This window comes from Syngnathus leptorhynchus, chromosome 3, assembly GCF_054491065.1.
Source record: "Syngnathus leptorhynchus isolate UIUO chromosome 3, UIUO_Slep, whole genome shotgun sequence".
NCBI classification, from domain to species: Eukaryota; Metazoa; Chordata; class Actinopteri; order Syngnathiformes; family Syngnathidae; genus Syngnathus; species Syngnathus leptorhynchus.
This window is the reverse complement of record NC_141197.1, coordinates 15284677-15298684: the sequence shown is the minus strand read 5'-3', so window position 1 is coordinate 15298684 and position 14008 is coordinate 15284677. Positions and strand designations below refer to the sequence as shown.

At 40.9% G+C, this 14008-nt stretch overlaps 2 protein-coding genes across 3 annotated transcripts in view; one reads left to right on the top strand and one right to left on the bottom strand.

Moving 5' to 3' along the window:
• The first annotated feature begins 6206 nt into the window (after positions 1 to 6206).
• Positions 6207 to 7681, top strand: LOC147059474 (small EDRK-rich factor 2-like). The gene is made up of 3 exons (XM_085907331.1): positions 6207 to 6363; positions 7116 to 7224; positions 7300 to 7681. Exons 1-3 carry the CDS (start codon positions 6357 to 6359, stop codon positions 7370 to 7372), a joined length of 189 nt encoding a protein of 62 aa, XP_085763457.1. The 5' UTR covers positions 6207 to 6356; the 3' UTR covers positions 7373 to 7681.
• Positions 7682 to 8685: 1004 nt separating this feature from the next.
• Positions 8686 to 14008, bottom strand: part of LOC147059473 (semaphorin-4B-like) — a 35883-nt gene continuing 30560 nt past the window's right edge. For both annotated transcript variants that reach the window (XM_085906990.1, XM_085906989.1), the window contains exons 14-15: positions 13853 to 13944; positions 8686 to 13461 (exon numbers count right to left, since the gene is read on the bottom strand). In XM_085906990.1, coding sequence (XP_085763116.1) covers positions 12689 to 13461; positions 13853 to 13944 — 865 coding nt within the window. In that variant the 3' untranslated portion in view covers positions 8686 to 12688. The remainder of the gene's footprint in view (positions 13462 to 13852; positions 13945 to 14008) is intronic.

The window sequence follows — 14008 nt, the reverse complement described above, 5'->3', positions numbered from 1 at the left end:
ACTCATGGAAAACTATTTCCTACTTTCAGGGAATGCACCCTACAAAAATGTAGAAAGTAAATACAATGAGCATTTTGGCAGTGATCAACATCTGAATGAAAGTTCAATCCATATAAAAAAAAACGTGCTCTCGTGGTCATCAAATCCCTTCGGGCTTCACCAGCAGGTTTTCAAAAGGTGAGCTCTGGAAAATAAACCTCTTGACCCCCCTCCCTCCATCTCTACCTGTCTTGTCATTCTCATCTACTCATTGTCTGCGCTCGGCCATCTGTTTCGCGGGAAGTAGGGTCGAACGCATCAACCGACCCCCAGGAGAGATGCGTCACACCTGAGGGCACAAAGTCCCAGGACACCTGCGAGAATCTCAGTTTGCTCACATTGTATGCAGTCCCAGGAAAAAAAAAAAAAAAAGGTACTTTTGTGCTCCAAGGTATACATTTTTGGGATGGACTCTGTAGGGTTAACAATTGAACCCCTTGATACAATTAAGTGTTCGAAATTGTCCCCAGGATCATTTGTTTGCATGTAAGAGTACAAACAAGTGCTCAGACAAAATATTTTTCAAAAGAAATAATAATAATAATAATAAGGAATACAGATTAAATAAATACACATTGTAAAACTTGTAATCTAAACTAGGGGGTGGTAAATGTATTGCACTTTGAACACTTAAAACCATTCCCAATGATTCTTGTGAAGAAGAAAAAAAGCTGTTTTGTGTGTATTATTTGGTCACTTCACTTTTCAGGGTGAACTTTTTTTGTTTGTTGATAAATACATTTTCATAAAAGGACATCAATTGAACATGAGGTGGTGCAAAAAAAAAAGAAATCAAGATTGCTAGCATACTGTAGCAGTCAAGGCTTCAGTGTGCAAAGTGCAAGAATTTCAAGGCTGTGTGTTACTTGCAAAGCAAGTAGATTATTCACTCTGAAGACCTTTGAGGTCTGTTGTGAGAAAAAAAAAAACACAAGAACAATCAGCTTCATGATTTGTGGGTGTATTCCGGGTAAGCGGAACACTAGCCCACTAGATCTAAGTTTACAAATAAACACTGAGGCTTTTATATAAGAGTGAACCGACTTATGAGTTTTTCCGAGATATGAGTCGTCATTGCACTGCTTGGTGGCGGCGAATTCAATCAGCTGATTTCACAACAAGCGACAGTTTGGCCGAGCGAACGCCAACCAATCTTCAAAAAAGCTGTTTAGCGCCACTCCTACTTGATGTTTTCTCTCAAATTAAACAACAAAGAAAATCACACATATATTTAAAACAACCACAATTGACGCAAACTCTCTTTTTTGATTTGCTCACACACACTCACACACACACACGTGTGTAAACAGGGCCCAGGTGTGTATGTGTTTTACTGAGATAACTTTACAGCTGCCACTTTGACACCGACTGCTGTGGCACATCATTCCATGCATGAGCAAAGAGATGATGAAGAGCTGCGGTGTCCTCGCATGACTCCAGAGAATGTTCTCTGCTCTTGCTTTCATTTTAGTTCTATTCTGCTTGCAGCGCGTTCTGTCTGCAAATAGTTAGACAACAATAAATGGAGTGTGCCGTCACGAGAGGAGTGCGTGTCCTTTTTAAACCACAGGGGGCACCGGGTGATGGAATTAATCAATAAAAGACAGACAGCAGCATTCATATTGAAGGACGAGGAAGCGGTGTCTTAACGAGACTGATTTTAACTACAAAGAATCTACCCAAGGTAAAAAAGAAAAAACATCACATTTTTTACTTTTAGGTTTCGTTTACAAATTTTGACATCCCTTTCTTTTTATTGTTTCTTTGCGTGTGAAAATGTATCGATTCATTGACAAAAAAAACGATTATCAAATTAAAAATCGATTAATCGTTTCAGAAGTTTTTTTTTTTTTTTTACTAAATATCGTCCAAATAAGATTTCAGGCTCTCAAAATTATTTAAATGATCTAATCCTTCTTGAAAGCAGACTTGATATTTTTGTGTTTAATCAACACATTTGCAAACATCTGCTTTTACTTTGAAAAATAATAATCATCAATCTATCGTGTGATATTGCTCAGCTGCTGTTCAGTTGTTTATATCATCACAAAATAATACCAAATAAATGTATTCTGATAACAATAATTTGGTGGTTAGCGCATCTGTCACACAGTTTGGAGGATCAGGATTTGAATCCCTTGTTTCCCGTTACGAGCTTGTATGTCCTTCCCGTGCTTGCGTTTCCAGGACGTTGCAGTGCTTCAACAAAGATGATGCATTTGCTTTTGATGCCTGATTAGAGTTGTCTGTGACAACCATCAGGTAATCATGTGTGAAGGCCACCCACGGAAAAAAAAAGACCTCACAAAAGAGCTCCACTTCATCTTCTGTCTGAATTTATTACCTCTCACTGGATGCCTATTTTTCACCCGCACGACTGGAGCTATCACATCCACGATGGAGTGGGCTTCCAGCGACTCTGATGACTCATTTGCCCCACAGACGTCATCCTATTCATGGTAGGTGACTTTGGACATCATTAGAGTGCCTTCCTTGAATGCTTTGAAATACACTCAGTTGCCACAAGGTTAAATTCACAACACAATCAGCTCCAAAACATTTTGTATGATTTACATCCAGTATGCAAAAAAAAAAAAAATGTGCATCTCAAACTCACGCTCACTTCAACCTCTACAAATATTAAAATCGTTGTCCTAATATTTTGGTTTTATGGAGGTTATGAGGAAAAATGGATTTTTAATCTGGATCAGATCAGGATTGTGCATTTGAAGGAATGTAAACAGAACATGAAACATCCATTCAGACTGTCCTCATCAGGATCGCAGGTAAGTTAGACAAACAACCAATCACTTTCCCATTGACACAGATGGACAATCCTGAATCAACCTAATCAGCATTTTTTTGGAATGTAGTGGAAACTGCAGTAACCAGACAAATTGATGCTAGGTTGGCGGGAATCCCCAGGAGTTGAGATTCAAACCTGCTACCTTTTACCCATGAGGCATCCAGACAGAGACAAGCACTAAACCACATTCTTCCCCATGAAACATATCCAGATGTCACAGTCTGAGCTCATCTGATTTGTTATACAGCACCTTGTGGGATCTAATCATCTTTGTGAAGGTAGAACTTTTACCACAACGATGTTTACCCTCCATCACATTGACTTTTATGTCCCTGGGAGCTGCGAACAAAGAAGCTGCTTCTAATTCCGTCCTTCATAATATTTGTCTCGGCTGCGTCCTCTTAGTCACTGTGCATATTTTTCACTCCTCCAATCAAGCGGAGTGGGAATTGACTGTGCTGATCCAGTCCGCTGTGATCAACCTTATCATCTCCAGATGGGAGAAGGTTTCCCACGTGTCCTGCCACGCAGTTCACTGAGGCCGGTTGCCATGGAGGAAACTCCCAAGTCTGGGATGCTACTTATAGTGTCACTCTGTGGGAGTGCCTGATGGTTTATTTACTTACTATACAGACTGTGCAGTGGAGGAGGAGAATCTGCTCACTTGGCATCTGCCATCAGCAAAAGAACTTTTATTTTTGAAAATTTCATCTTGGAGGATTCGTTTTGACTCAGAAATCCTCCCCTTAATCCCCCTCCACCCCCAATACTTTGGATACTATGGATAGAAGACTATAAATGGTTGTGTTACCGTGGCAACACATATGGTCTGGACAATGTGAAGATTTAATTTTACCCTGCTAATGACTTCTCAGTATATTTGTGTCCATTTTCTACCACGGTTTCGGTTTCATCCGTGGGCGTTGTTTAGGCTTGGTAATGTGGTGCACGCACCCCTGGACTTTTAACAAGAGCCTGTTGCATTTAGAGACGACTTGCTACGCTCGTTTATTCTGATCCTGTCCGAGTGCAGCAGTTGGAGGACGGCGTCTGTTGTAATTTTAGCACATAATGAAGATTAAAAAAATTAATTCTCCTCCGACGACCGCTCTTGTCTCAAAAAGAACATTCAATTAGTACCTGGATTGTTCTCAAGTGCAAGAAATGTTTAAAAAAATAAATAAGAAGTCACATGACGGACGCACGTTTCTGCTCTGATGCTATCATAAAATGTGACTCAGAGGTATTGGGTCGAAAACAGTGCAGTCTCTATTTATGTTTATACAGTTGGTGGATAATTTCATTATTTTTTTATTTTAATTTCCCTTCAGTTGGTGTATGGCAAAATTGAATCCAAATCGAGGAATCAGATTATGTTCCACCATAAACTTTGCACTGTTTGGTGTCTTTCTCATGTGGCTCTTATCTGATTCATTCTTTCTTTCATTGCTCAGCTTTAAGCCCTAACAGTTGCGTATGTGAAATTGAATCCAGCCTCCTGCTGGATTGATCTTTTGCTTCCAAGACAAAAGGTCGGCCGGGGTAACATCTGCACAACAGGAGAGAGATTTTGCTCGCGTGTCGTCTTTTTGTCCTAAAATAACTTTTGATCAAGGGGGCACGAGCGCCCTCAGGCAGTGAGCTAAAAATATTCAGCCCTTCGATTTATGGAAGTTTATTTATTTTTTGGTCTCAATCGATGATCTCATTCTTCTTCCAAGCATTATATTCATGTTTTAAATTCAATAACGCCACTTGAGTCAAAAGGGAAAATAAATGAAAAGCAGAACAGATGATGACATCACATCCCCTGCTGAATCGGGCAAACAAAAAAACTTGACGAGTCGCTAACACGGCCTATTTCCTTTCAACACATTAACACACTTTAAAATGTTCCTTCCCACAATGACAACAACGTGATGAGAACAAAAGACTCGCTGATCTATTGCATAATACAGGTGATGATGATCTTGTCTCTTATAGACAGTTGGCAATTGGGAAAGTGGAAAAATCTAGGCTTTGCATAAGTATAAAATGTTATCAAAAAGGCCAGGTGGGAGTCATTGCACGTGGAGGCCGAAATAGTTTTGGTGAAGCGTTGTCAGGCCACCACGGTCAAGAGCAGATGTGGACGAGGAAAACAAGTCAGAGGCAAACATGCTGTGTTGCCAGCGGCCTAATAAACTTGACCACAGTGTTTAACTTGCTCCTCTACATGCTGTTAACTTTCTTCGTGCTCCAGCAACACAAAGAGCAAGCCTTTGATCCTCGTCTGAACATTTCATTGCTTTGCCGTCCTCAGACGAGAAAGTGTGCGGTGACTCCCGGCGCCGCAAAAGTCTCTCTTTTCCTTCTTTCGTGACGGTCAGCTTGACTGAAATTACATGCAGACTCCAGTTCAAAAGGTTTGGAAGAGTTTGTATGAGTCTACATATCAATTTCAGTGATGGCTGGCAACAGACATACTGTTTACAACCATGTTTTCCAACTCATTGAGCCAAGATTACAACATACCACCAAACAAAAATATCACAGAAAGTATGAATACTGAAATCACGAGGAGCTAATCTTCACGATTATATGAATGGCAACTGGTGGATCCGACCAAATTCAGAAAACAGGTGAGCCGTGGTTTTTCATCACCTGAGCCTTAAGGCACTGTGATGTCATTTTCAGTCGTCAGCAAGTGGCAAAATGGCCACCCACTGAGTGGAAAACATTGGTGGCTTTTTATTGCTTAAACCAACAAATGCAGTATTAATCAGAATGTTAAGAGTAGTGGGAGCGCATTGAACATATTACTGTAAAGAAATGTTTGGCTTGACTTCACCTTCAAAAAGTCAGATATAATTGTGACTGTTTTGTTTACTGTTGGAGTAATGCCTTTTTAAAACCATAGTTGTATTTTTATCCATGCAATTTGAGAACAAATGTATACTTGAACAAAAGGTGCAATATTACAATCAAATTGTACAAATTGATAAAATGTGATTTTCTTCCTTTGTCAAAAGTCCACATGTTGTTTATCCCCTAGTTTATTCTTAGTTGAATTACAAGTGTTGTACATAACAATTCAGTTTGATCTTTTTTGTTCTAATAGTTTAACGCGACAGGCCCAGTGATGCTTTTATTTACTGGTAAAGGCTTCCCCCTGTTGGCCAGATACTGTCACTGGATTTGCTATTTTGTACAGTAAGTATAGTACAGTACAATACAAAACAAAACAGTAATGCACCGGCATGTTCTTGTACGTTTACTGTTCTCAATAATAATACAAGTAAATTGGCAAATATTTCTCCACTTGTAAATGTCACGCATTACAGCTTTGACTAATTGCGCATGCGCGTTTATATCCCGGAATGTTCTCGTTGTCAAGGGTTGTCTAGTGCGCAGGCGCAGTTGAAACGCAGCACGACCAGGCAGAGAGCGACTGGCACAAATCAGAGGGACATTTTGGCCTTTAGGCTGAGCTTTTTGTGGATTTGGGTCGACGGAAGCATCGGTTACTAAAATGACCAGTGGGTATCGACATATATAAATTTACCGTAAGGCATTATATACTTCACAGCAATTGCATGAAGTGTTCTCGTTTCTGTTACTCGCGCAGCCGAGGCCCGTCGTCGTCTATTTGCTGGAAAAGACATCATGTCCTCTCGCGGGTCTTAGACGTTTCCGAATTTATCCAGAATAAGACCTCATAACTTTATTTTTTTCCTCTTAGGGTGCGCACTGTATAAGTAGCAACTGTATTAAGAATGATAATTTTCGTTGATCTGTTCTACTAGTGTCTGCTTTTGCTTGTTTTTTGGCCCCACTGAATTTGACTGATACGAGTGCTGTATCTGTCAAACTGATCACTCAAAAGAACATTTTATAATTGATTTTCGGTCAAATGCGTCAACTGGATACCGGGTGTGTCTAAGTATTTCTATTTATACCTTCTAATTATATTTTTTGTCTGTTGCTCGACCTGTTTTTATGTTGTTGTGGTTTGAGGTGTAAAGCTGCTCCACAGCGCCTCCCTGCCACGTCGTCCGGTTGTATATGCTCCATCATTCCTCGGTTTTACGACACAAAACAATTCGAAGTTACGAACGCCGCGCGGAACTGGAAGGCGCGTCCAGTTATTTGTTTGTTAAATATTTATGATCTAGAAATGCTTGTAACGCAAGTATTGATTATAATTGTGACGTCACTGCATTCGTGTAGATTAGAGGTTCACTACATGTGACATGAACAAGTTTTTTTTTTTTTTTTTTTTTTTTTTAAGGGGGAAATCAGCGTGAGCTTGCACGCCAGAAGGCTGCCAAGAAGGCTAACGAGACCGGCAAAGGGAAGAGAGGTGACGACGGGCTCTCAGCCGCTGCTCGGAAGCAGAGGTACGAGACAACATGCGTCAAAAAACACGTCATTAAGATTTATGTTAATCTTAACTTTTATATTTTGCCCTCCAGGGATGCTGAAATAATGCAACAAAAGCAGAAAAAGTCAGACGGTGGAGAGAAAGACAACCCAAAGTCCAAGTGAAGAGCTGACTTCATCCCGAATTCGGCTTCCTTCCTGATAAAGATAAACACCTGTAATGTCATTTTTATAAATATCCGAGACTCAACATAGAATTCAGCCTACATTCTCTTCTTATGGCAATGGAATATTTTTTTTTCTGGGGTGAAATTGTTTGTCATTATCCCACACTGTGCATGCAGAGGAGCGTCGGTGCTTTTAGTAGCAGGAGGAAGATGAACAATTGTCCACACAAAGCATCGTCGTAACTTTTTTTTTCTTGTATAAACATGTCTCCTAATGATTACAAATAAAGAGTATCTTTGTAGTTCATGCTCGCTTGGCTCTTTATGATCGATTCAGTTGGGGATACATTTATTAGAATAGTGTTGGGGGGGTTACGCTTATATGGCAGATTTTTTTTTTAACATGACTGATGCAGTGATACCGCCAGGTGGCAGCAAAGACAAGTGAGAACGATACCAGTGATAACAGTTAACCTTATAACAGGATCTTATGTCGAAAATACCGGGCTGCACCGTAAAATTAAAAGAAAAACCTAATTAAAATTAGCTAAAGCGAGCAAAGACGATCAAGTAGTTTTTATTTTAATGAAGTATTTAATTTTTATGCAACAGATTCATTTGATGCAGATAAAACAATGCAAAATAACATTGCCAACAAATGTGCTGATGTTTCTCTTGTCAAAATGAAAGGAACTGGATAAAGTACAATTAAAAATCAAATATTCTACTGGACACTACAATAGAAAATACTGACAGGCTGCACAGTTTGTGTGAACGCATAAAAGTACGACATTCTGGCATAACGAAATTCAATGATTTAGCATGAGTTTAAAACGTGACATCTTTATTTACTCGGTCTTCGGAGCAATAGCATGCTAATGCAATTTGTTTGCATGGTTATAGCAGGTAACGTTACTTTAAGTTGAGAGACGACACAGTAACATCGCACTCACCGCTGTCCTGCATTCTTTTCTCCACCTTTTTTCCCTTCCATTTCAACCGCCAGAAAAATAATCCCTCTTCATTTTGTTGGGGTTGGTAGACTGCTGTCTCGGTTCTCTTGTTTGTTTACCAAGAGATGGGCATCGTCCTCCATTCCTGAGTTTTCCGTCCCTATTTCAGCCTCGCCCAGTCGCTCCGAGTCAGCCAATCGCCGTCGAGAACGCACGTAACGCGTCACACGCAGGTTACGCACACCTGACATGAAGCCAGATGAAGAAGAAAAAAACAGCCGAGTGACTCTCAATATCGCTTTTAGTACAGCATTTTTCCAAACGTACATATCAAACAATGAAAAGTAATCATAAATGGTTCTGTTAAAAACATTGATTTTATTCATTTATCTGAAAGATTTTAAAATAAAGTGCATTTTATGTACATTATAACAAAAACAACAGTCACAATTCATTTCCATAATACAAAAAAAAAAATACAGTTCACAAGTATATACACGACAAATAATTATAATAATAATAATATTTTTTTTTTGAAGGGAATCATGCAGGCAAGACCACATTTTTCTACTTTGCTTTTCAGTCAACTCAGTGAATGACGCCAATATATATCAAATGTTAGTTGGATTGTGCTGGTCTTTATATCACGGGACTGTTTGAACAAAACCAAAAATAAATCCTACAAAAAAAGACAATGAGGTGGCCATTACATTCATGTCCAGTACAGTATTTGTTGCATCACTGAGGAGCCACTCAAAATTAAGCTTGAATTGCTTTGAAACAAAAAGCTCGTCATGAATAAAATAAATATGCATGACAATTAAGGCCAAATGGTAACCGTACGTCAGTTTGTGTCTTCAGAAAGGCATGTGCGTGCATAAAAACTAAACAAACAAACAAAAAAGCATTTTGAGCAGCCCCTCGTGTTATGGTTAGCAGTTACGGTTAACAATGCTAACATGACCCGTGTATACTGTGAATTGTAAATGCTGGGCAGTACGACACGGCACACGGCCGAAGAAGAAAAAAAAAAAAAAAAAAAAAGGCAAAACAACAAAGGCATTTTATACTTTTATGAGGCTGTCAAGCATATAAAAGCAGGATATCCTTCTTTTCATCATGTAGACTAGTTCCCAGGGTCTTTAATACAATTTCATGAATGCCTAATGGTGCAAAATTGCAGATTTAAACATTTTTAAGCGTCAAAGCTTTGCGCAAACCCAGCTAGCTTGGCTTGGCTTGACCAAATTTCACAGAAATGAAGCTTGTATATATTTTTTTTAAAACTGTCGTGGCGACGTTTCCATATCAGTGTGATTGTAGAGTTGAACAATTCTGGTTCAAAGTGTCAATTTTCAGATTGAATAAATTTCAGCAGTTTGCTTACATTGTGTTTGAGCTAGGCTCAGTCTTGAAATAATCCAATCGATTTAGCAGCATGTTAAATTTCCATTGACACATTTTTGGCCCATTTTAAAGCGTAGTGTCACTTTTTAAGATATCGAGGCACCACCATTTCCAACACTGCAAGTAACTAATCGCCTATTCTACTATATTATAGTCAATTTTCCTAACTAAAGTCCCGTTTTGCTAACCACACATTATTATAACGAGATAGCATTCCTGCTTGAATATGCTTGATCCACAAAAACACGTGTGCACTCATCAGCAGTAGACTATTGCGGCAGCAAATATTGTGGGTAGCAAACAATTCAGTTCTAGTTCTACAACACGTCTTACACAAGGTCCCTTCAAAATTCACACACGCACACAATATTAAGCACAGACAGTCGATAGAATCAAAGCAAAAAATAAAAAGAATAAACACAGACCACTTTGTGCGCTCTATGTTGTGCAATTACTTGGTCAACTGGATGTGTGGGGAGCAGATCCAGATGTCGCTCATTCTTGTTCTTAAAAGGTTTTCTGCTGAAATAGATGTTGCAAGTTTGTGGTTCAGTGAGGCGGTGCCCTATTGCTCGGCGTTGGTAATATTGTGATCGACAAGCTTCCTACATCTTTGGGTTAAAGTCATTTAAGTCTCAAGAGTATACAAAGAATGTTTAGAATGGTCCCTGTTTTCTTGCTGTTTTCTCAGTAGTTGCATTTTTAATGTGGTAATTGACATGCTGTGCAAAGAACCTGGTTTGTGCTTTCACATGGACTCGTGTGATGATGAAAACCCGGCCGGGGAGCTCGTATTGAGATCATCTCTGCACTGACCTCTCAAACGATTACATTCTTCAAAGTAGGGTTTGGGGGAAAAAAAAAGAATTGGTCTATTTATCGAGAAGGGAGTTTTTGAAATTTGGAGAACGTTGACGTCAACTACGGGGAAGTTGAGCTACAGCTGCGCAACAGCTCAATACGACGATGGCATGAGGCGGGAGTTCAGGACCCATAAAAAAAAAAAAAATAATAACTGACTTTAGCTTTTATGTTTCTCAAGAAATGGCCATTTTTAAGTGTTGCACTGCATAACTAATTCCAGCAAGTGCCACATTTTAAACTCGATAGAGGCAATTAAACTCTGGATCAATAAATTTGTCTAATCATCCTTATAGTTTTGTTTTTCAAATGATTTTCTTGTCTTCATGTTTTCTGCTGTATGCATGGGACGGCCAAATCCTGACAAAATCCCGTGTGAACACAAATAAACCAAAATATATAAAAAAAATTGAAACAAACACACAACAAATGCCTTATTTGGAGACACGTGCTTTTCACTGGACTGTTGCGCTGTCCTAAATCAGTAGATGACATCGTTCATATTCAATACTAAGTAGTGGTTAAAAAATCTCAAATTTGGAACAGAATATGTATATTTGAAATGGAATCGATTGTAAATGAATTACTAACTAAAACTAAATACTCAATTGTGATGAGTAAAGGACACATAGGAATTTTTCATTGGGCCCGTGAGTCCCGCCTAGCAACAAGTGACTGAGAAAAACGTGCGACGTGACCAGGAAATAGCAACGCTGTTGTTTTACATTGCTCTACCTGCTAGCTAACAAAGACTCAATTTTAAGTTTTGACTTTTTTTTTTTGTGGTCTGCACATTTGAGTATATTGTAGTAAGAGAAACAGACAGTTAGTTAGGAGAGAGTAGTGTTGATTTCTTGGTAACTAAACTGTTTTTTAAAACTTGTCACCAAACACAGGATGATACTTTAGTGCCTTTCGCCAAGGCCTCTGTGTGCTCTTTGCGATCCTAAAAACGAAGAAGGTGGGAGTGGTCATCACAACACAATGGCACTATTGCATTTCGATAATTGTTTTTTTTTTTGTTTGTTTAGATTTTTTTTTTTTTGGCACAGAGCATGGGATGGTTCGGTGTGACCCTGAAGATTTTATTTTTCACTCCTTGGCTTTCAGTTAAGTAAAGCGGGGTATACACATACCGACTTTTACACGTGACGAGGAAATTCGAAAGTGTCTTCGACCGCTCGAAAAGTGTGGCGTGCTCAAGATGATCAACACGTCACACCCCTCCCCATAATAATATCTGTTGCAGTTCCAAAACTGACCTGTGAGAGGCAGCGTGGTGCATCCAGCTAGCCAAAAAAACCCACAAAGAAAAAAAATCAGGACAATTGAGGTTGTGTTCGGAATCACACCCAGACAATCTACTACAAAGTTCGGCTAGCCCATCTCAGTGTTGACCACAAAATAAACAATTGTGTCAAATTGTATATATTGATCAGGTTAAACATTTAAGTCATTTTACAAAAAGACACCACAGGCTAATCCCTCAGGATAATCTTTTTGTGACATCCCAAAATCTGGCCATTCCTGGCTTTGATCAAGGGAAAAAAAACAAAAAACGTCATCGGTATGCATGTACCCCGCTTAATGCTTGTAGTACCTGCACGATTCGCTATAGGCGGTCCATAGTGTGAAGAGACCAGACTTTTTTTTTTTTTCGTCTTTTCCAGCCATACATTCAGGCAGTACGAGGCGTTTGGTGCCCTTTTCGCCGCTCCTTTCATCTGTTACAATGTCATACAGTCTCATTGTCCTTCATCAATTCATCATCGTCACAGTCTTAGTCAGAGCGCTTTTTTTTTTTTTTTGGTCCTCCTTGAACCTGAACTTGGGTGATTTTTGTGCAGCCGGGGGACGTCTAAGGACTTGAAGACATAAATACTGAGAGAGAGCGTCTTCTGTCTTGCATTGCCACTCTGCAGGTATTATGTATGCAATTAGTGGCTGTGAGGAAAATTGACTAAAACTATCGGAAAGCAGCCGCCGAGTCCTCAACCCTGTTGGAGCTGCTTTTTTTTCCCGTCCCGCACGGAGCTTGAAAGCAAAGGAAACGACTGAGCAAAACAAAAAAAAAAAGCTGCCGGGGTCCGCTCTCACACGATGGAGTCTTTTATCTCCGAGCCGAGTCGCACTCTGGGACGCGGTAACGTGGGCGAGTACTCCACGTGGCTCTCCTTGACGTTGAGCGGTCGCCCGTCCGAAGCGTCGGAGAAGCTCTTGCTCTCCGGCGAGGACTCCCGGGTGGGCGTGCTGCAGATGTAGTTGTCGTTGAGCGTCTGGTAGCCCTTGTGGTCCGACGTGGACACGGGGATGGTGTTGCCGTTGAGCGGCAGACTTTCTGCGGGCTTGCCGACAATCCTGGGCTTCTTCTGCTGCATGCTGGCGCACTCGCCCTGCTTGAGCATGGACTTCATGTGGTCGCGGTTGCGGTAGATGACAAACAGGGAGAAGACCACGAGCGAGAAGGCCAGCAGAGCGCACACCACGATGAGCTCGTTCCAGTAGGTCTTGGTGTGGATCTGCTGCGAGCGAGACTCGCCGGGAAGGATCATGACCTCCTCTAGCTTCACCCGCGGCGTGCGCGAGTGGCCCGGCGCCGTCGTGTAGCCCTCCTGCCGGGGTTCCGCTCTCACGCAGTAGTTGGCCAGCAGCTGGCGAAAGTTCTCCTCCTCCGACCAGCACTCGTAGGTCTCCGTTTTGTCGGCCTGCGCCACCACCACTAGGCTGCCCTCCAGCGTGGCGTACAGGGACTGGCTAGCGCCGGCGCTGTAGCGCCACTTCCTCTGGGCCAAGTTGGAGCGCAGCTTGCAGGGCAACACCCGGAATGTGTTGGTGGGGATTGTAATCAGCTGGCAACGGGACCAACCTGTCCCCCAAAAAGTGCACACAAACAACAATAAATGTAAACTTAACCACATGAATTCACTCAGTCACCGCCATTGACGGCTATAGATCCATTTCAACTGGGCTGGCAGTGAATGAGTGAAATACAATGTCAATTGTGATTGTGCAGCTTCCTTATGGAATGCACACCTTGGCCACCTGGGGGCAGTACAATACATCCACACAGAAAGATTGACAAGCAGACTGTCACAGGATGCTCACTCAGTTCCAATACATTTGCTCACTTCAAACAAAAGTGCTGAGTTGTAAATATCATGAAATAAACTCATTGGCGTGCCACAACATCCATTTTTTTTTTTTTTTTGGACAATTTGTATTTATTTTGAAAATGCTACTAAAAAATCAACACTCACGGGCAGCCGCTGGTCGGGCAGATCTCGGGCCGGAGATGGTCCTGTTACAAATGGCCGAAGTGTCAGCCTCCTCCACATCTTGCTGCCAGTGGCTGAGACAGAACAACCCACAGCTGCAGTTAAGTGAGCGACATGTTGTGCGCACATGCTCTTCCA

What these genes read in the sequence shown, in the direction of transcription:
- LOC147059474 (XM_085907331.1), top strand. An exon ending in GCCGCTGCTCGGAAGCAGAG is followed by an intron (nt 7,225 to 7,299) that starts GTACGAGACAAC and finishes TTTGCCCTCCAG; the next exon opens with GGATGCTGAAATAATGCAAC.